Here is a 21,481-nt window from a genome sequence, read left to right on the forward strand (position 1 = left end):
GCCTTATCTTTTGAACAATTAGATAAGGAATATATTTAGGCATTATATTACTGTGATCGATCTCTTAACATAAATGCACGAGGCAAAATATCCACTCAAACTCAAACATCTGGTAACTCTCCAGCACTATAGAATCATGATAACACAACCAAATATAATATTAAATATCAAACGTATATTAAGTCTGAAACAAACAGCATACTTAATGTAAAATCTAATCTCAAATTCCTTTCAGATCACTTCGTGCAGTCACTTTCCTCTTTTGAAAGATACCAACTCCACGTGTATAATTGAATATCTCAATTAGAAGAGGAAATTGAGAGAAAGCATAGAACGAAATTGGAATTGGTGAAAGAACAAAATCCGGAATTCCAACCCAATGTACTCGATTTTCAAGGGCCAGTGAAATGGCAGCGCCGAAACATGCCACCATCGTTACTATAGAAAAGGAGAGAGTGAGAATACCAAATACAAGTTTTGTAGGCAAGACTATGCGAAAATCTTTTTCTGTATAGCGAGCAGTAGTGAGGAGTTCTAAGAACGCCAACACAAGTAGAAGAAGAAAACAACGATAACGCATTTGAAACAATAAAGATCAATGATTCATTGCTGTGCAAGAAGATTGATGCAGGGAAAATAGTGTTAAATTAGGATTTAATTAAAATTTAATTTTCTTTCCCTTTCTTTATTTGATTTTCTTATTTATTTAGGGTTTCATATTAAGAATTCAAGTAGTTTTCTATTTTAATTAGAAGTTTAGTTGATTTAGTAAGTTTTAATTTAGTTAAATTTTACTTTCTTATTTTATAATTAGTCAATAATTGTTGGAGTCCCACACCGACTAGGCACGCTCAAGCTTACTGATTTATAAGAGGTGGTAATCTTCCTATTCAACAAAACCTTATTGGGTGAGGAGTCAAACCTACCTTAAATTCTATCATGGTATCAGAGCCTAAGTTCAGTTGAGCTGAGTGTTTGACCAGGGGGTGAGGAGTTAGAGCCGAAAACTACCTCCAATAACAGGCATGACCCAACATATTGGCTTGACCATGAGGGGGAGTGTTGGAGTCTCACACTGACCAGACACGCTCAAGCCTACTGGTTTATAAGAGGGGGTAATCCTCCCATTCAACAAGGTCACCCTATATAAACTTATTATACGAATCTTTTGAAGAGATAGAACACTCAATGAATTATTCAGATTTATTTCAAATTGTAAGAATTAAATTTATGTGATTGAGACTTGTTATCAGTTCTCAAGGTGTAGTTGAGTGCTAGCCTTATTTTTATTATTATTATTATTATTATTATTATTTTAACGCTAACTCGCTGCATCAATTAGTATCAAAGCAGACAAAATTCCTCTAATCTAATGGCAAGTGATGAAGTTGTAGATGGCAACGATTCTCATGGCGAAGATCAGGGAATTGAGACCTCGCAAGCGGTGGCATTGAGAGCTTTGGAGCAACGAATGGATCTCATATTCTAGTGTCTGGAACGACGCTTTGAAGAAATTGCAGCCAACAGAAACTGAAATGACAAGAGGCAACGTACTAGAGATGATGTGGATCACAGACAGCCTGTTGGCAGACTAGTTTTTGCAAACAGGTAGACAACAAGTCTACGTGGAAGATTCGGATGAAAAAGATGATTACTTTGCAAATTTTGGGAGGCACGTTGGATATGGACGAAGTGATTATGGGGATAGAGATACTAGCGAATTCAAATCAAAGGTAGATATTCCTTGCTTTAATGGTAATTTAGGGTGCGTTTGGTTTATTATTTCATACCCTATTCCAAATCCTATTCCCAAAATATTTGTTTGTTTAACTATTTAGGAAATACTATTATATTTTTTAATTACTTTTAGACCCCTTAAGTTTATTAATTTCATTAAATACCCCCAAAAAAAAGTTTAAAAATTAACAAAAACATCCCCACCCACCCATAGTTGCCAGATTCCAGCAACCACCGTCGGTGGTAGCCGGAATATGTCAAAACAACCTACAAACGACCGAAACTGGCCGGTATTTCACTGATCTGACCTTTTCTGCCCAGATCCACAGTGGATCTGGCTGGAAAAAGGCTAATTGGCCGTCGTTGACCGTCAACAACAGTCATTTCTTTGGCTATCACTGACGGCTAGATCTAGCCTTTTGCGGCCATTGACGACCAGATCTGGCTATCGATCTGGTCGAAAAAGGCCAGATTGACGCACGTCCGGCTAGATCCGACTAGTCTGAGTCGTAACACTAGATTCTGACGGTGGTGACTAGAATCTAGCACTATGGGGGGGGTGGGGGTGTTTTTGTCATTTTACAATTTTTTTATATATTAGGGTGTTTAGTTAAATTAGCAAACCTAGGGGTTTTTTTGTTCATTTTTAAATTTTACCTTGTAATAATCACCCTATTCAACTATCCAGTATTATTTCCAAAATCCTATCTAAAATAACAAACCAAACGACCCTTAAATATTGTAGACTTTTTGGATTGGATTACGGAAATAGACAGGTTTTTTCGGATATATGTAGATTATAGAAGGAAGAAGGGTGAGACTTGTTGTGTGTAGACTGAAGGGTGGAGCTTCTGTATGGTGGGAAAGATTACAATCTATAAGATTTCGTAAGGGGAAAGCACCAGTTAGAACCTGGTACAGGATGAAACAGTTGTTACAAAGGGATTTGCTTCCTCCTGATTATGAGTGGATCTTGTTCCAGTAGTATCAGAGATGCCATTTGGGTCAAAGATTTGTTCGAAAGTATATTGTTGAATATCAATAGTTGTTACTCCACCTTGACTATAATGAACATCCATATATAGTAGCTTTAAAATTCTTTAATAGGCTGAATATAAACATATGAGCTCAAATTGATTTACAACCTGATGATATATTGCTTGTGTTCTTCAACTAGCCTATGATGTAGAATCACAATTAAGAATTAAAAAAAAAAAAAAAGAATTCTTCTTCATAGAATACATGCCTCACCAGTTATTGAAGAAGATAAGAAGCATAAAGAAATTCTTAAAGCCAACGAAGATCATGCGATGTTACAAATTGAGGATCACACATCAAAGGAGATTGAGCATGAAGTAGATGTTGAAGCTGAACGAATGCTCCAAGAAGAGAAGATTGAATAAGAGCAAAAGCAAGTTGTCCTAAAGGAGAAGTGTTGTGTTAATCGCAAGATTCCCAAACTCAAAACACCCAAACTCACACAATTAATCAAGAATCAAACTGTAAACATACAAGAAGACAAGAATTTTTACTGTGGTTCACTTAACCAAATTGGATAAACTATATCCACGTTGAGCTACAGTCAACTTGGGGCTCACTGCACTAGAGATCAAGATTTGTGACAAATACAACCAAATTGAACTCAATCAAATCACTCACTCACTATAATCCTCTCTAAGACTCACCTGTAACCTTTCCTATATGAGAATACTATCCTAGATCCTCACAACCTGAAGTAAACACAACCCTCAAACACAATTACAACAATTGCACCAGATTACAAGTCTATGAGAAAACAAGAAACCGGAAACCCTAAAAAAGAAGAACTTAATCACAAAAACAGAGAGTGTAAAGGCTGTGAAATTCGACTGAAGGGTATTCTTTTATACTTGCATTGTTGGAGAACCTTGGCCGTCAGATTTAGCATTCAATCAACGATCAGGATCAATTTTGGAGCTGTTCTTTAAAATGACAGCGTTCAAGTAATGCCCAACGACATCATTTTGGGCTTCACACTTCAACAAGAAGCTTGAGCAAAAGCAAGTTGTCCTAAAGGAGAAGATTGAGCAAGAAAAAAACATTCAAGTTAAGGATCAAAAGGATGAAACATTGATAACATTCGATTTCGTCTTGAAGACTATAGTGCATGACAACTCTCCTAGGAAGATGAATGACAAAGGATATTTATTTACTCCAAAGGAGGACTTATTACTATACTTCAAGTATCACCCACCAGATTAAAACTTGAGGACGAGTTTATTTTTAAGAGGGGGAGTATGATATAGGGAAAATAGTGTTAAATTAGGATTTAATTAGAATTTAATTTTGTTTCCCTTTCTTTATTTGATTTTCTTATTTATTTAGGGTTTCATATTAGGAATTCAAGTAGTTTTTTTTATTTTAATTAGGAGTTTAGTTGATTTAGGAAGTTTTAATTTAGTTAAATTTTACTTTCTTATTTTATAATTATTCAATAATTAGGATTAGAATTTTATTTTCTTATTTAATCGGGAGCTTTGTTAGGGTTGGCGACCCTATATAAACTTATTATACGTTTCTTTTGAAGAGATTGAATACTTAATGAATTATTCAGATTTATTTTAGATTTTAAAACCTAAGGTTTTGTGATTGAGACTTGTTATCATTTCTAAAGGTATAACCAAGTACTAACCTTATTTATTTATTTAGTTTTTATGCTAACTGGCTGCGTCAAAGATAGGGGTTCTTTTTGCTGATCGTTGCCACCTGGAACTTTTAAAGCTGATGTGAACATGACCGTAGCAATTAGAGTTGCCACAACCATACATGAGCCTGCAATGTTTTTCATCCATCTCTCTCCTTCTTTCACTAATTCCTCATGTTCCTCAGTGAATAATTCACCTGGTGTTTTGTTGTCTCTATTCACTTCTTCCCTGTAACATAAGGGTACAATTCTACCAACTTCCTGCAGGTATTGTGCATCAATACAAANCTAAAGGCCAATAAGAAATTCGAGTGGACTTCCGAATGCGAGCAGGCATTCCAGAGTATAAAAGAGCATCTTGGGAAGCCACCTCTCCTCTCTAAACCTCTTCCACAGGAAATCCTGCTCATCTACTTGTCCGTGTCTCAGTTTTCGGTCAGTGCAGCTTTAATACGGGAAGAGGAAAAAGCTCAGTGGCTAGTATATTATGCAAGTAAGCGTCTATCGGATGCCAAGATGCGGTATCCGGAAATGGAGCGACTAGCTTTTGCCCTACTGGTCGCGTCCAGAAAGCTGCGACCTTACTTTCATGCCCATACGATCAATGTAATGACAAATTACCCCCTCAGGCAGGTCCTCTAGAAACCAGAAGCCTCAGGTAAACTGCTCAAATGGGCCATGGAGCTAAGCCAGTTCGACCTGAAGTATACGCCCAGGTCGACCATCAAAGGGCAGGCTGTTGCAGACTTCATCTCGAAATTTTCCTATCTCCCAAGCGAGCAACAGTCTGGCAAAGTCGGGCAAGAAACTATTCGGGACCTATCAACCTAGAACCTCTACGTCGACGGGTCATCAAACAGGAAAAGAGCCGATGCGGGTCTTCTCCTAGTGAGCCCCGAGGGGGTTCGAATTCATGGTATTTTTCGGTTCGGGTTTAAGGCGACCAACAATGAATCCGAATACGAAGCTCTTCTCGCCAGGTTGCGACTCGCCAAAGAAATGGGTGCAACCGCGATCAGTATCTACAGTGACTCCATGCTGGTCGTCAACCAGATTCTAGGAGAATACCAAGCCAAGGAAATGAACATGGTCCGCTACCTGAAAGAAGCTAAGGTCTCTTTGGGGTCGTTTAGGCACTTTGAAATCGCTCAGATCCCCAGGGAGAGCAACTCTATAGCGGACGCCTTGGCAAAGATAGCCTCATCATTAGATTCTGAGGCTCCTGATAGCATTCCTGTTCGTTTTGTCGATGCTCCGACATAAAATTAAACTTAATTGAACAATCAGGGGAAAAAAATGAAAATTGAGAGGTATATAAACTTACTCTTGAACTTTAATTTGGAGAAAAAAATTCTTCTGGTGCATAAATTGGAGAACAAGATGCTTTATATCATACAGAGATAAACTGATTGTTACGCAAGCTAGCACCCAAGCTTTCACTGTCCCTAAGTCATTCTTCATACTTGTTCACTTTTGTTTCTTTTGCTTTACAAAAATGCTAGCCTTGTTTCCACGTGATTCAAGATTTTGATTCTTGAGTGAGTTATATATAAATTGTTCATGTAATATCAAATAATTTAGAAGTTTAGTACGCTTCTAAAAGTTCATCAATATTCATCAACTTGGAATAAAGTGCAATTGCCCCATTGGATAACTCTAGAGATGATATATGGCACAAATTCTTTGAACTTCAAAATTACGACAATACTATTTCCTCTTTCTCAAGCAAAGAACTCCTTTTAAATTATCATGCTTTAGCCTTTACGATGCTTAGTAGATTTAAGTGATTCATTATTGTTACCTTCTTTTCTTTTGTTTTCTTTGACTAGGAGAACAAATTTCATTACATTATGCCCAGGAAAACAAAGGGTGACGTTGGAAAGTCACGTGAAGGGTGACCTGCTCCGTCAGAGCAACACGCACACGTCCGACCTGCCAAATGATATGGAGCTCACACGCGTCCATTTCCCTGCAATAAGTCGTGCGTGTCAGCTTGGGAAAAGGAAAATGGGACGTAAAGCCGGATATATCCTGACATCACACCAAACCATGGATTTAATGATGATTACACGCTTCAGTTTGATATAAAATGAGGAAGACCCCTTCATTAGGGGATTCGGCCATTTCATACAAAGAAATCTCTCTCTCTCTCCTGTAAACATTTTTACTTTTTTTTTAACTTATGTAAGTCAGCCCGCAGTGCGACCTGACCCACACTAACATCAATACAAATCAGTGGACGTAGGACTTGCTACCTCAGCATCCGAACCACTTAAAAAACTCCCTTTGCATTTATTCGCTTTATATATTCCATTTTCACGTGTATTTAACAGCAATCAACGTTACGCATGTGAGAATTCGTTGGTGCTTAAACTGAGCATCAACAGTTTGGCGCTAGAGGAAGGGCTGATTTAGTGTCTACCCTTCATCAGGAGAATTTTGACCTATTGGTCCTAAGCTACAATGGCCCGCCAGTCTAAACCTGAGCAGGGGAACCAGCATGCTGAAGGACTCCCTCCAGCTCAGAGGGACACCCCTTCCACATACCCCAGCAGCTCCGCAACTGGACCCCACCATCAGAAGCTACCTGGAGAGGTTCGAAATACTCTCCAGACGGTCAACCAGAGGTTGGACTGTCTGGACCAAGGCATGTCATCTACGACGCTGGAGCGGTAAACAACGCCAAAAACGCTGCAGGTCGCGCGAAAGCGCGGCAAAGGGCGATAGCCCACGCCGCGAGCACTGCAGGCATAATCGCAAGGGTAAGCAAGTGGCAAAAAATAAGCTACGGGCTCCCAAGACCGGCGAATACGAAAGGTGCACCGAGAGGATATCGGCAAAGTTGAGACTCGGTGAAAAAGTAAATCCCGAGCTGTCCCATGCCACATCGCAAGCAAACCCAAGCGAAAATGCTGGGCGCGATGATTCCGATCACCACCAGTAGAACGTACCGATCGTTCATGCGGGTGGCCCCACACCTGCGGGGCGGTTCATACCACCGCGAGGGTCGTGAAAATGCCCCGCACATACATCGCTTCACACGCCTCTAGTCAGTGTGGTCAAGCGCGGCTGGGAATACGGCCGAGCGAGGAGGGATCCGACCTCTGAACTCTCCTGAACCGCAACCGGAAGGTCGGGTGCATGGGTGAAAGCAACCCAGGTATGGTCCGTTACCACAAATTGAGGAGTGCAGCGAGCTCTGGACAGGTTAAGGGAGCAGCAAAACGAACGGGCGCAGGTCGCCTCTACATCCCATTTTCTCCTAAAGTACTAGTCGCTCCACTCCCACCAGGGTTCAGAATGCCAGATTGTGGCCATTTGATGGAACTATGATCCGCAGGATCATAATGAGTTCAACGACCTGATGGAGCTCCACCAGGTTTGGACCTTGCGAAATGCCGTTGTTGGCCGTGACGTGACTTCTCAAGCCAAACGTGGGTAAGGGCGCTCCCAGCAGGATCGATCAGTTTGTGGCCTCAAATGAGCACGACGTTTTGCGGCATTCAAGCCAACCGGAAATTTTCAATGCCTTTGAGCTATCTCAGTAACATAAGGCAAGAAAGAGACGACCCTATAGTCTTACGTTGATCGCTTCCACAGGGAACTCAACAAGTGGGCTCATGCCCCAGAAGAATCCATCCGAACTCTTATAATAGCTGGAGTTCGCCCGCAAACTGACTGTGGAAGGAGCTGCAGGCTGAGGACGATATTTCCCTCACCAGATTCTACAAACCTGGCGGAAAAGTATCTCCAAATAGAGAATTCATTGGCGACACTTCGCCGCGCGATCACGGCACCTTCAGCAGATGTCAGGGTCGGGGAGACAACAGGCGAGCTGATCGCAAAGGAGACAATGACGATCAGCGAAAAGGAAAGAAACCCCGCTCGAACAGAAAAGTCCTATGTCCTGTTCCTCATCGCGACCGCGACGGGGCTCAATACACTCCGCTGAATGTGTCCATATCCGCGATCCTCGACAAATCCGAGGAAGCAGCCAGTCAGTGAGCCAGAACCCATGAAAACTCCTGCTACGGCCAGAAACAGCAAGAAATACTGCCGTTACCATCGGGATAACGGGCATCACACTGATGAATGCCGAGCTCTAAAGCAGGCTATCGAAGAGCTATTAAGAAGGGGCACTTCAAGGAGTACATTGATGACTCCCCAAAGAAAACCAAGGGGAGCAAAAGAAAAAGCGCCGTGATCGCAGCGGGGTACAGCAATGTGAACCTAATTTTCGGAGGTCCGCACCTCGTGGAAACACGCGAGGGCGCAGGACAGGTATGCTCGGGAACCACATCACGAACCGATCAGGGTAATGGAAATCGCAGCGACCCAAAAAGCCAGGAAGGAAGAACCAATCACTTCTGCAAGAAGGAGGCAGCTCGCTTGCACCACCCACACGAGGACGCTCTGGTGATCACACCCCTGATAGGGTGTCATAATGTCTGCAGAATGCTGTGGACAACGGAAGCGCTGTGAACATTCTGTTCAAGTCCGTTTCGATAGGATGAACCTGGTCGAGGCCGACCTGAAGCCAGCCTCAATGCCTCTGTACGGTTTTACAGGGATACCTGATCCCCAGCGAACAATCCAACTCCCAGTCACGCTCGGTGACTATGACGAGGTGACTAGGGTTACAGAATCTTGGTCGTGGACTGCCCATCGGCCTTCAATGGAATCTTAGGGACCTCTACTGAGAACTTTTAGGGCAGTCACTTCCATACATTCAAGATGAAGTTCCCACACTCCGACGGGGATAGGGGAGGTGAGGGATCACAAAGCGCATCTCGCGAATGCTATGTGAAATCGGTCCAAATGGCGACAAAGGAAAGGGCATTTCGCGGGGTGCACCCCGCCAGGCTATGGCGATCAGCCGGATCGAGTCACAACTGGTCTAGCGGAGGATAATATAGATCCACGAATTCAGGAAATCCCGAGCGGCCGGTTGAGGATCTGTGAAGTTTCAGTTGATCCAAAAGAGCCGAGCCGAATGTAAAGATCGGAAGCTGTCTCAACCCCCAGCTCGCTTTTGAGCTGGTAAGCTTCTTGAAGGAGAACATTGATGTGTTCGCCTGGTCGCATGCAGATATGGTCGGGATCAGCCCGAAGTATTTGCCATTCACTGAACGTCAGCAGTGAGGCTAAGCCAGTTCGCCAAAAGAGAAGGGCGATGGATCCGGAGCGGTACGCTGCGTTAAAATGAAGTGGAGAACCTCTCCGAAATGGATTGCTCGCGAGGCTCTCTACCCGACCTGGGTCGCCAACCGGTCCTGGTAAAGAAGCCAAATGGCAAATGGCGAACCTGGTAGACTTCAGCGACCTGACAAAGCTTGCCCGAAAGACAGTTTCCCCTGAGAATCGACCAGCTCGTTGATGCCACTCGGGACACGAGCTACTAAGCTTCATGGATGCATACTCGGGATCAATCAAATCCCGATGTATGAGCCAGATGAGGAGCACACGACCTTCATTACGGATCGGGGGATATACTGCTACAAAGTAATGCCCTTCGGCCTCAAGAATGCGAGTGCGACCTATCGAGGTTGGTCAACAGAATGTTCTCCGACCAGATCGGAGGACAATGGAGGTCTATGTGGACGACAGCTGGTCAAATCCCAGGTCGCTCAGAACATATTACGCACTCGCTGAGATGTTTGACATACTCGACTCTATAGAATGAAGCTGAACCCTCTCAAATGTCATTCGGGGTATCGTCAGGAAAATTCCTAGGGTATATGGTCAATCAGCGGGCATAGAAGTAAAACCCGAAAAGATTCAAGCTCTGCTCGATATGGAGAGCCCACCAGCAAAAGAGGTCATGAGTTTGAACGGGCGAATAGCGGCACTCAGTCGCTTCATATCAAGGCTAACAGACCGCTGTTTACATTCTTCAATGTAAATCATGATAACCACCGCCATCGACGCCTTAGTTCATCAGAAAAATTCCATTAAAACCACCTTATTTAAAAAATATTCTGTTACAAACTCCATTTCAGCAAATCTAAACCCTAACTTCAACAATTTCCATTTCAATCTCCACTTCAACAAATTTCATTTCAAACTCCATTACAAACCCAAAATCTAAACCCGAACGTCAACAAATCTCAATTGAATCAAACAAAACCTTGGTTCAATCAAAACAAGTTCCTCACGATTTTGACAAAGGTTATGGATTTCATTTGTAGACAAAGAATGGAGGGAATGGGGTGGTTTTGTTTGAAGATGAAGAATGGGGAAATGAGTTGAATGAAATGGGTTTTTTTTATATCAAATTTGTTTTGGTAATCATAGTAGTATTCATTTTGGGCTAGGGCTATTTTATGAGAGACTTTCTGGATGTGATTATTTTTCAATTAAGACCGCCAAAAAGGGTTATTCAATATAAGTTCCCTTATAATTTGGTATTGAGGCAATTCATTAAAGCCTCTCAAGTGTAATTCTCATTCAAATAATAAAGGATTATGTCTCTAGAAAACAAAATATTTAGCAGTTTAGTATATTGTAAATTGTTTTTTTTTTTTTTTTAATATATATAAAATACATCAAAATAAGTTAATATTTTGTCTACTAGCGGGGTGTATGTTAAGACAACTCATTAATGAAAAACATTTTTAATCATATTGGCATTTGAGAATTTTCATCTATGCTTACCTCAAACCATTCTATTTCTCTTCGCATTTGGAATGCGGCACCAGAGATTTGATCGAGTTGAGATTGAGGGGACAACTTTGTGGTTAAATGCAGGAAATTGTTACCATAGATATCATGTCGAGTAATTGCTATGCGCATCATTGCACCTAAATTGTATACATTGTTGAAAATCTCTGGTGGGCTTAACTCTTCACCTAATAAGACCTTGTTAAATAGAAAGATTATCTCTTCTTATAAACTAGTTGGCTTGAGTGTGCCTAATTGCGCTTGTCAACCAAGCCTAATCGGTGTGAGACTCCAACAATTTCCCTCACGGTCAAGCCTATAAGTTGGGTCATACCTCACTTGCTGGTCAAACATTCAGCATAACTGAACCAGAACTGAACCTGACTCTAATACCATGATAGAATTGGAGGTGGGTTTGACTCCTTATCTAATAAGACCTTTTTGAATGAGAGGATTACCCCCTCTTATAAACCAGTAGGCTTGAATGTCTCTAATCAGTATGAGACTCCAATAAGCTGCATATGCAAATATTGTTCTATCCTTTTTATCTATCCTCCATATAATTTCGGGGTAGATTCAATCATCTTATCCATGAACTCAACTATTCCATTTTTCATAGCATCTTATATTGCTCTATCCAATCCAATCTTTTGAAGTTGTTCCTTATGTAAATATGGTATGTGCTGAAACATAAGTTTCATGATTCTAATGGCTTCAACATGTTTCAACTTCTTCTCGTATAGATGATTTAAATCGGGGACTATAGTTCATGAGAACACAAACTTCAAACGATTAACTGAATATGGCATGTGCTTGATTATGCTTTTCAGAATTTTCTGTGCTCAAAAATGTTTTATATCGTATATGTGACTTGTGTTGTTAGCTACAAACAACTTGTACGAAAATAAAGTCTTGACTAGAGAATATATATATATATATATTATACTTACAACTATAACAGTACTACACTTATAACTTTTTTATATAATACAACTCTTATATGACAGTTCGTAATTGATCAACTTGCAGTGGATTTCGTTTGGCTAAATATGAGTTGATCAATCACGAACTACCACATCATGATTGTATGAAAAAATTGTAAGTGTAGTTTTGTGTGTATATATATAAGAAAAATCATTTATTTTTTTTATCGGGAGAGTTCCGTTATAAGTTTTTTGCAAAAGATATTAGTACATTAAAAATGTTTTCAATGTTGGAGTTAACTAAAAAGATTAGTAGATTAGTAGTTAGACGATGCCAACTAACATGATCGCGAATTAAAAAGAAAAAAAAAAAAAAAATTAGTACATTTGCAATTATTACACTTTAGATTGAGAATTACCATCTTCTGCGATCTCAGGTTTTCCAATTACAAAATTGGAAGCCAAAAGCTCCCACTCATAGTTGGCGGATTCATTTCCTATGAGCGCTGAGATTGTCTCGTTTTTACATGAAATTTGGATTGCATGTAAAGCCATTGCATTCTTTCTAGCCCAGTCCTTATAGTTGGCTTCAGATTCCTCTGGTTTTTCATAATCTCCATTTACAACATCCCAAAGAACATTAGCTATAAAATAGCTCTTCAAACATTCCTTCCAATTCTCATAGTTTTCTTCAGTAAGTTTGTCGATAGTAATGCCAGCAAATGCGGACATGGTGGCTTGTTCTGAAAACTTCAACAAAATTAACTAGGTATAAGGCATGAACAAATTAAAATTAAACTTAATTGAACAATCAGGAAAATAAAAAGTTTCATCAATATTCATCAACTTGGAATAAAGTGCAGATGCCCCATTGGATACCTCTAGAGATGATAAATGGCACAAATTCTTTGAACTTCAAAATTACGACAAATACTATTTTTCCTCTTTCTCAAGCAAAGAACTCCTTTTCTAAATTATCATGCTTTAGCCTTTAAGTAGCTTTAGTAGATCTTACGTGATTCATTATTGCTACCTTCTCTTTTTCTTTTGTTTTCTTTGACTAGGAGAAGCAATCTTTCATTACAATTATTCTTTTCTATAAACACTTGATATGTTAAACGTGATTTGTGTTGATAATAATAACTTGCTCAACTTTAATTAGTTTGTATATTCGTTTCTAACTATTGTAGTATTTTAAAACTCGGCCTGGCCAACCAGTTGAACTAGGATTTGGGAATTTCATTGGGCCAGATTACCCATTTTACTATTCACCAAAAACCCTAGAAATTGGGTGATGATTAGCGAACAGTTGAAGGTTTGAATGTTGGGGTTTTCAAAAAGAAAGTGCTGATGAGTGTAATGGTGGCGATGGAGTTGATTTCCGGTGAGTGAATCAACCGGAAATTGAAAAAAACTAACGACAGCAACAACTAGCTTTTGCTGAAGATTGGTGAGGCTAACAGAGGTAAGGTGAGATGGGATTTAGTCAGGAGGCTAAGGGCAGTACTTTCGTGGTGATAAGGAGGGTTGTCGATGCCATCATCAGTGAGACCTAGCCTCCAATGTCGATGTCGATATTGGTGAGATTTGATTGAAATCGAATCGATTTTGGCTAGATATGGGGTAGATTTTCTAGGGAATGGGCTCAACAGATGATTGAGATTGTATCTGATGTGTTACCACAGCCAACCAATCGACCACCAATTTGTATGTGGGGTGTGTTTGTTAAATTTCAATCCTGTAGGGACTTAACATGTTTAGGGTATATTTACTAAATTTTAAAATTTTTGTCATCCGATTTGACCATCTGGTCAAACCACCCAACCCGGGACCCAGCAACTTTGCTGGATTTCACCCCGGATTGGTTATTAAAACATTGACATATTGTTCAAAATATTTCATAACATGAAAATACTTGTATAGTAATTTCCCATAATAAATCAATTCAAACTATATGTTAAATAATTTTCTATTAATGTTTTGTAGCATACTCCGCTTATAAATAGAAGGATCTGACGTTTTTTCATACAAAGAGAAACAGATCTAGCTTACATATTTTAACAGCTTTCTGCAGATTAGTTGCTTATAAATCTTTTTCTTTTTCTCATTATATTCAGAAATATATTTATAATCATATTAGTGGGTTGAGTGTCATCTTCATAATTCTAAATTTTGATATCTAAACTGATTTGATACATCATGACAATAGATAGATTGGCTACGTTATAGTGAGTAGAAAAATAAAAGAGAGAATAATCAGTTTAACATTAACTGCTTCAACAAGCTTCTAGCACTCTTTAAAAAAATTACAAAGTGACCTGTAAACTCTGACAATTGAGACTTTGGTCCACATTCCCCCTCAAACCAAACCGTGTAAATTTAATTCATTTGACTTTGTTCAAATTTTCTCTTAATACTTACTCTTCTGAAGGATAATACTCCCTCTTAAGCCAGATTGCCTGTGTCTTCAAACCACCAACAAACTATCTGAAAAAGAACAAAACTTCTCCAGCAGAAACTTTTTCAAAGAAATGCAATACTCCAGCAAACTACTACAAGAATTTCAGAACACCATCAAATTCATCACTGCATAGTTTTGTAATTAAAATCACCATTCTGCTATTTAACTTATTCAATTTACCATTAAAACTTCAACTGACACAACTGCGCCACTACTGCAAAATTACTCTAGCTAACAAAAAATTCCATAAAAGCTGCAAAATTACTCCAGCTATCACAACTCCATTCCTGCTACAAAATTACTTTATCTGAAAAAATTCCATCACAACTCCACCACTACTGCAAAATTACTCCAGCTGACAAAATTACTTCAACTATCACAACTTCATCACTGCTGCATCACTTCTAAAATACAATTGCTGTTACCAATTATAAACACCAACACACAAACTACTTCAGTCACCATTTGAAGCTGAATATCATAAAACCTTATTGCAGACTACTATTTCAAAAACAGCAACACCAGACTACAAATTACTACTTCATCCTGCATAATACCTCATTTTAGACTACTATTAAGCAAAACCAGACTACAAACTTCAGCAACACCGGACTACAAACTACTACTTCATCCTGTATAACACCTCATTTCAGACTACAAACTTCAGCAACACCAGACTACAAACTACTACTTCAACCTGAATAATAGCTCATTTCAGACTACTAGTCAGCAACACAAGACTACAAACTTAAGCAACACCAGACTACAAACTACTACTTCAACCTGTATAACACCTCATTTCAGACTACTATTAAGCAACACCAGACTACAAACTTCAGCAACACCAGACTACAAACTACTACTTCATCCTGCATAACATCTCATTTCAGACTACAAACTTCAGCAACAGCAGACTACAAACTACTACTTCAACCTGCATAATACCTCATTTCAGACTACTATTCAGCAACACCAGACTACAAACTACTACTTCAACCTGCATAACACCTCATTTCAGACTACTATTCAGCAAAACTAGACTACAAACTTCAGCAACACCAGTCTACAAACTACTAGATCATCCTGCATAACACCTCATTTCAGACTACTATTCAGCCACACCAGTCTACAAACTACTAGATCATCCTGCATAACACCTCATTTCAGACTACTATTCAGCAACACCAGACTACAAACTACTACTTCAACCTGCATAAACCTCATTTCAGACTAATATTCAGCAACACTAGACTACAAACTTCCGCAACACCAAACTACAAACTTCAGCAACACCAGACTACAAACTATTACTTCAACCTGCCTAACACCTCATTTCAGACTACTATTCCGAAACACCACACTACAAACTGCTACTTCAATGTGCATAACACCTCATTTCAGACTATTATTTTGAACCAGCAACATCAGATTACAAACTGCTTCTTCAATTTGACTACAACCTGCTGCTTCAATCTGCAAAACACTTCCCAGCACTCTAGTATGAAAATTTTTCATTTTGCAGTTGTCTCTTCATGATCATCCACAACTATAACATTAAGCTTCTCTTTTAACTCATGAAATTGAGTAACTGACAATGCCTTAGTTAGGACATCTGCAATTTGCAGTTTTCAAAGAACATATTGCACTACAATCTTCTTAGCAAAAACTTGGTCCCTTATATAATGTGCATTGATTTCTATATGCTGGCATGAAAAACAGGATGGGCTGCTGATAGATATTCTCCCAACTCAGCCAACAACAACAGAAACAGCATGTAATAAAACAATATAAACCCAGAAAAACAACACACTCAGTAGCCAAAACCCAGAACAAGAAGAAAACCAACACTTCTATTGATATTCCAGAAAGAAAATACACATAAAATAGAAACTAGCAAAGCTACCAACACGAAAAACAAACTGGAAAACTCAACCGAAGAAACAAGAATAATGTTGGACTTCGAGGCCCAACTCCTCCCCAATTACCAGACTTCGAGGGCTAGTTCCTCCCGAATCCCTTCTATTTTCTTCTTTGATAAAACCGTTCTTTCTTTCTCCTTTCTTTTATTCTCATCTCATTCTCTCTTAATAACCGAATTTCCTTTCCTGCAACCCGTATATGCCATCTGTCCCAGCCCAAATATACTCCTTGACACTTTTCTACAATAAGAATCTTCCTGTCACATCCCTTTTCCCTTACCTTTCCTTCCATACACCTTCATCATCGTAGTTTCATCAGTTGCTAATGCTCCTTCATTTACATTATCACACTAGATTACAGGAGGAGTATTTAATTTAAACCCAACTCAAAGAACATACTCTATAATCAAGCTATCTCAATTGCTGTGTGAGCTAAAACTCTGTACTCAACTTCAATAGAGGATAAGGCAACTACATTAGAACATGAATCCTTTTCTGGATTGTATGGAACAAGAGAAAAAGCAAGAAGATCGGCCATTTTTTACCTTTGTCGATGGCTCTGATACCACGAAAGTGATTACCCAACACCGACAATTGAGAGCAAAAATCTGGAATTTTCCAGACTGATCTGGATTGAGAAGAACAGTGTACTATTTACAAGNAACCAAGCTATCTCAATTGCTGTGTGAGCTAAAACTCTGTACTCAACTTCAATAGAGGAGAAGGCAACTACATTAGAACATGAATCCTTTTCTGGATTGTATGGAACAAGAGAAAAAGCAAGAAGATCGGCCATTTTTTACCTTTGTCGATGGCTCTGATACCACGAAAGTGATTACCCAACACCGACAATTGAGAGCAAAAATCTGGAATTTTCCAGACTGATCTGGATTGAGAAGAACAGTGTACTATTTACAAGAAAGATACCCTTTTACACCCGTAAATAGAAGTAACAATAATCTAACGGAAGTTTTAACAGAAGTAACAGTAATCTAACGACAGACTAACGAAATCCGCTGATTTTCTTCTTCACTAACCGATGTTATATTAAGTTGTCATTCTACGTAAAAGTTTAAAATAACAGGTGAATGTTTAATATAATATTAAACCAATAATACTTAAGTTAGGATGAAAATAATAAATTAACTGTGTTCATTTTGTACTATGTCAATTTGTATACAAAATTAATATCTAAATTAATCCAAGTGTAATTGCATAAGTTTTTTAACATCCACATTTACATTAGGGTAGGAGTATTATATTCACCCAAAAAAAAAAGGTACTCTGCAGAACCCTTTCCTAATTAGTATATCATTTGTTAAATTAACTTCTTTTTTTTCAAGTATTAATTTTTTCATGCAATTGAAAATTTTTAACTTACTAGATTTGTGTGTTTCTATGGGGAAAGGTCTAATAAATTCCCCGAAAATAGATCCTCCGCATTAAAGAGCAAAAACTACTGGCATAACTGGGAATATCTAAGCGCAAATTCGAAGTTTAGCTCCAGAAGTTATTAAGGGGACAAATCCCTCGTTCTTAAGCGATTGAAAATCTTATTAATTTGGAAACTGTCAAACATTAAGTAGCTTTAGTAAATTTTAAGTGATTCATCAAATGCTTTTTCTTTTTTCTTTTGTTTCATATGCTTCTTTCCAATCGGAATGGCTAAGCTTATTGACGCATAATTAATGCTTTATTCTTTTTCAATCTTCCGATTGAGTGGAGCTTTATTTTGAATAATATTCATCCAAACTTAAATATCCAGAGGTTTGGGAATTACAATGATGAAAAAAAATGAAGGGAAATGTAATATCAACGATTGCTCATATATTAAATAAAAAAGTTATTAAATGAAAAAGTTACATAAAACAACATGTAGTATACAAATGTGAAAAGCCAAAAAAAAAAAAAAAAAAGCAATCTCAAGTTTCTGTCAAATCCTTGAGTTTTTGGGCATATTGGCGCTTTCTTTTATTGTCAAAGATACTGACTCCATATGTGTGAAAAAATACCTCAATGAGAAGGGGAAATTGGAAGAAAGAATAAAGAGCAATTGGAATTGAGGAAAGAACAATAATAGGAACGGATACCCAATGTAAACGATCTTGAAGGATCAAAACAATGGCAGCACCAAAGCTTGCCATCATGGTTACTATGGAAAAGAAGAGAGAGGAAAGACCAATTATAAGTTTGGTAGGCAAGGATTTCCGAAAATCCTTTTCTGCATAACGAGAAGTGAGGATTCCTAAGAACACTAACACAGAAACACAAGAAGAGAACAAAGATAATGCATCTGATAAAACAAAGATTAAGAATACGTCTTTTTTCAAGAAAATTGGGGTTCCTTCTTTCTCATTGTTACCGCCCGGAACTGTATAAGCTGTTGTAAACATAACCGCAGCAATTAGCGTCGCCACAACCATACATGAGGCTGCAGTGTTCTTCATCCATCTTTCTCCTTCTTGCACTAATATCTGATGTTTTTCAGTGAACAATTCACTAGGTGTTTTGTTGCTTTCGTTCACTTCTTCCATGTACTTTGGTGGTAACATACTTCTCATCTCCTGAAAATAAATATTGAAATTAAGGTCCGTCAATAGTAATTTAATTTTTTTACTTTATTTGAAATAAACAATGCCATACTTACAACTGAGTCATACAACTAAGTTATACAAACAGACAAAAAACAAAGAATAGAGTAATTATTTTATATAAATTTTGTGCAATTTTTGTCTGTTTGTATGACTTGGTTGTAAATAAAATATTATTGATTTGAAATTAATGCAGTCCATTACATTTTTTTTTAATTAATTACATACCTCAAACCATTGTAACTCTCTTTGCATTTGCAGAGCTGCTCCGGAAATACGACTTAGTCGAGAGGGAGGGGATAGCTTTGCAGCTAAATGGAGAAAGTTGTTGTGAAAGATATCATGCTGTATAATGGCGTGCATATTTGCACTCAAATCATATATTCGGCTGAAAATATCTTCTTGGCGTTGCACAATTGCATTTGCAAAAATTGTTCTACCCTTTTCATCTTTCTTCCATATCAATTCTGGGGTAGATTCAATCACCTCATCGACGAATTCAGATATGCCATTTTTGATAGCATCGTTTATTGCTTGATCCCACCCAAATTTTTGAAGCTGTTCCATGCTTAATCTTGGTATGTGATTGATTATGCTTTTCAGAAATTTCTTAGCTTCAATATGATTTGACTTTCTTTTGTATATGTTACTTATATCAGGGACTACAAAGTGCAAATCAATACAAATATAATTAAAAAAGAATTTAATATAATACCAAAGATTAAAGCTTAATTTCATGTATGAGTTCCAACATACGTACCAATCCATGTCAACAATTTCCAAACTAGCCCACGCAACTTCTTGAGAACCACTGTACCAAAAGAATGGCAAATGCTATAAATACTTAAAATAGATTAGCAAAATGAATTTATAGATTTAATGAATTGAAAAAAAAAAAACCTCTTACCTTGTTGAATATTTGGTTCCAATAGTATCCTTATACCGCTTTCCTCATCATTTGATCTTGAATATTCATCACCATATAGAGTGGGAGTTACTCTTATACCTTGCAGACAAAAGAAAAAAAAGTTTAAACAGTAATTTATGATATAAAACTATATATCTAAAGTTCGAATCATCAAGAAAAAAAAAATGATTTTTCATGTGAGAAGGTCTATTAGACTATTATCTTCACTTGTTAACTCAAACTTTTAGGTGGAATGTCAACTTTATATAAAAAAATTAAAGCAATAGCACTTACGTGAGTAAATCCATTGTTTCCAAAACACATAATTGTTTCCACTTGGGAATGCAGAAGTTTTCTGAGCTAGTGATATAATAGCATAGTTTCCATAAAGATCTTCCACAAAAGCAAGTTGTGGGTTTCTTCCCAATAGATGTAAAGCTAAATCTGCAAATTAAAACTTTGATTTGAATAAACAAGATATATATATATATATATATATATAGAGAGAGAGAGAGAGAGAGAGAGAGAGAGAGAGATTCTTTGATTAAGCTGTCTTGATATTCAATAAACCTTATATGCAAATTTTATATAAGAACCGACCTCTTACGTTTAATAAATAAGAATGAATTATAATTAAACTCACCATAAATGTCATCAACAATGAGACAATTGAGAAGTGTGGCACCACTCCTATCAGGATGTTCTGGACTTAGCATTTCATCTGGAGTCTTTGGGTAAAGATAACGTACAACCTTTGTTGAGCAAGCAACCGATGCCGCAACAATTGGAATTAGGCCATGTTTTTCCTTAATATTAATCAAATTTTCATCCCTTATAAACATTGCCTCAACCATATCTTTGAAACCATTGATGGCAGCAATTACGAAGGCTGTGTACCCCATATCATTTTGCAATTCTAAGTCTTCTATTGTTGACATTTCCAACAACTTCTCCAGAATTGCAGGTTGTCCAGCTATAACCGCAACATGGAAAACAGTGCTACCATTTAATGTAATTTTTGCCCTAATAGCCGTGGGGTTTCTATCCAGGAAGTCTTTTATACTATCCCAATCACCTTTTGCCACAGCCTTGTAGAGGGTGCGATACTCTAAGAGACTTAATGTTTCTACAAATTACAATAAATATAATCATATAAATCATGTGTTCACATAAGATTTATTTTTTTAGTTTGATATATATAAATCATGTAAATGTATATGTATATATGGATGTACGTACTTATATATATAATGTATAAAACATAGAACATATATTTCAAAATTGATTAATCGGCATAGGAATCTAATTGCTAATCGTCGAAATTTTATGATGGGAATATTTGTCAACATGTTTTGGTAACAACATTAGTGTCAAAATAGTCGTTTTTAAATAACCTAACTATCTATACAACTTTCATAGGCAATAAAGTTGGCGTTTGAAAGGGATATAAGGAAGAAAGTTTTGGTGCCTACGGAACTTTCGCCGTCAGATCCCACCTAAATGCCTCATCTATTGTCATAAGAAAAAAATTTATTATGATCAATAGATATAACTTTTTTATTTTCAGAGTTGGTTAATGTAATTATTATTTTTTTGTAAA

At 37.9% G+C, this 21,481-nt stretch overlaps 1 protein-coding gene across 1 annotated transcript; it reads right to left on the reverse strand.

Moving 5' to 3' along the window:
• Nucleotides 1-18,294: 18,294 nt before the first annotated feature.
• Nucleotides 18,295-21,069, reverse strand: LOC116122820. Its single transcript, XM_031408630.1, has 6 exons — nucleotides 20,525-21,069; nucleotides 20,176-20,325; nucleotides 19,882-19,980; nucleotides 19,735-19,785; nucleotides 19,203-19,636; nucleotides 18,295-18,947 (listed from the first exon to the last, which is right to left on the reverse strand). Exons 1-6 carry the CDS (start codon nucleotides 20,817-20,819, stop codon nucleotides 18,306-18,308), a joined length of 1,671 nt encoding a protein of 556 aa, XP_031264490.1. The 5' UTR covers nucleotides 20,820-21,069; the 3' UTR covers nucleotides 18,295-18,305.
• Nucleotides 21,070-21,481: the final 412 nt, after the last annotated feature.

This window comes from Pistacia vera, unplaced genomic scaffold (genome assembly GCF_008641045.1).
Source record: "Pistacia vera cultivar Batoury unplaced genomic scaffold, PisVer_v2 Contig1025, whole genome shotgun sequence".
In the NCBI taxonomy this organism is placed as follows: Eukaryota; Viridiplantae; Streptophyta; class Magnoliopsida; order Sapindales; family Anacardiaceae; genus Pistacia; species Pistacia vera.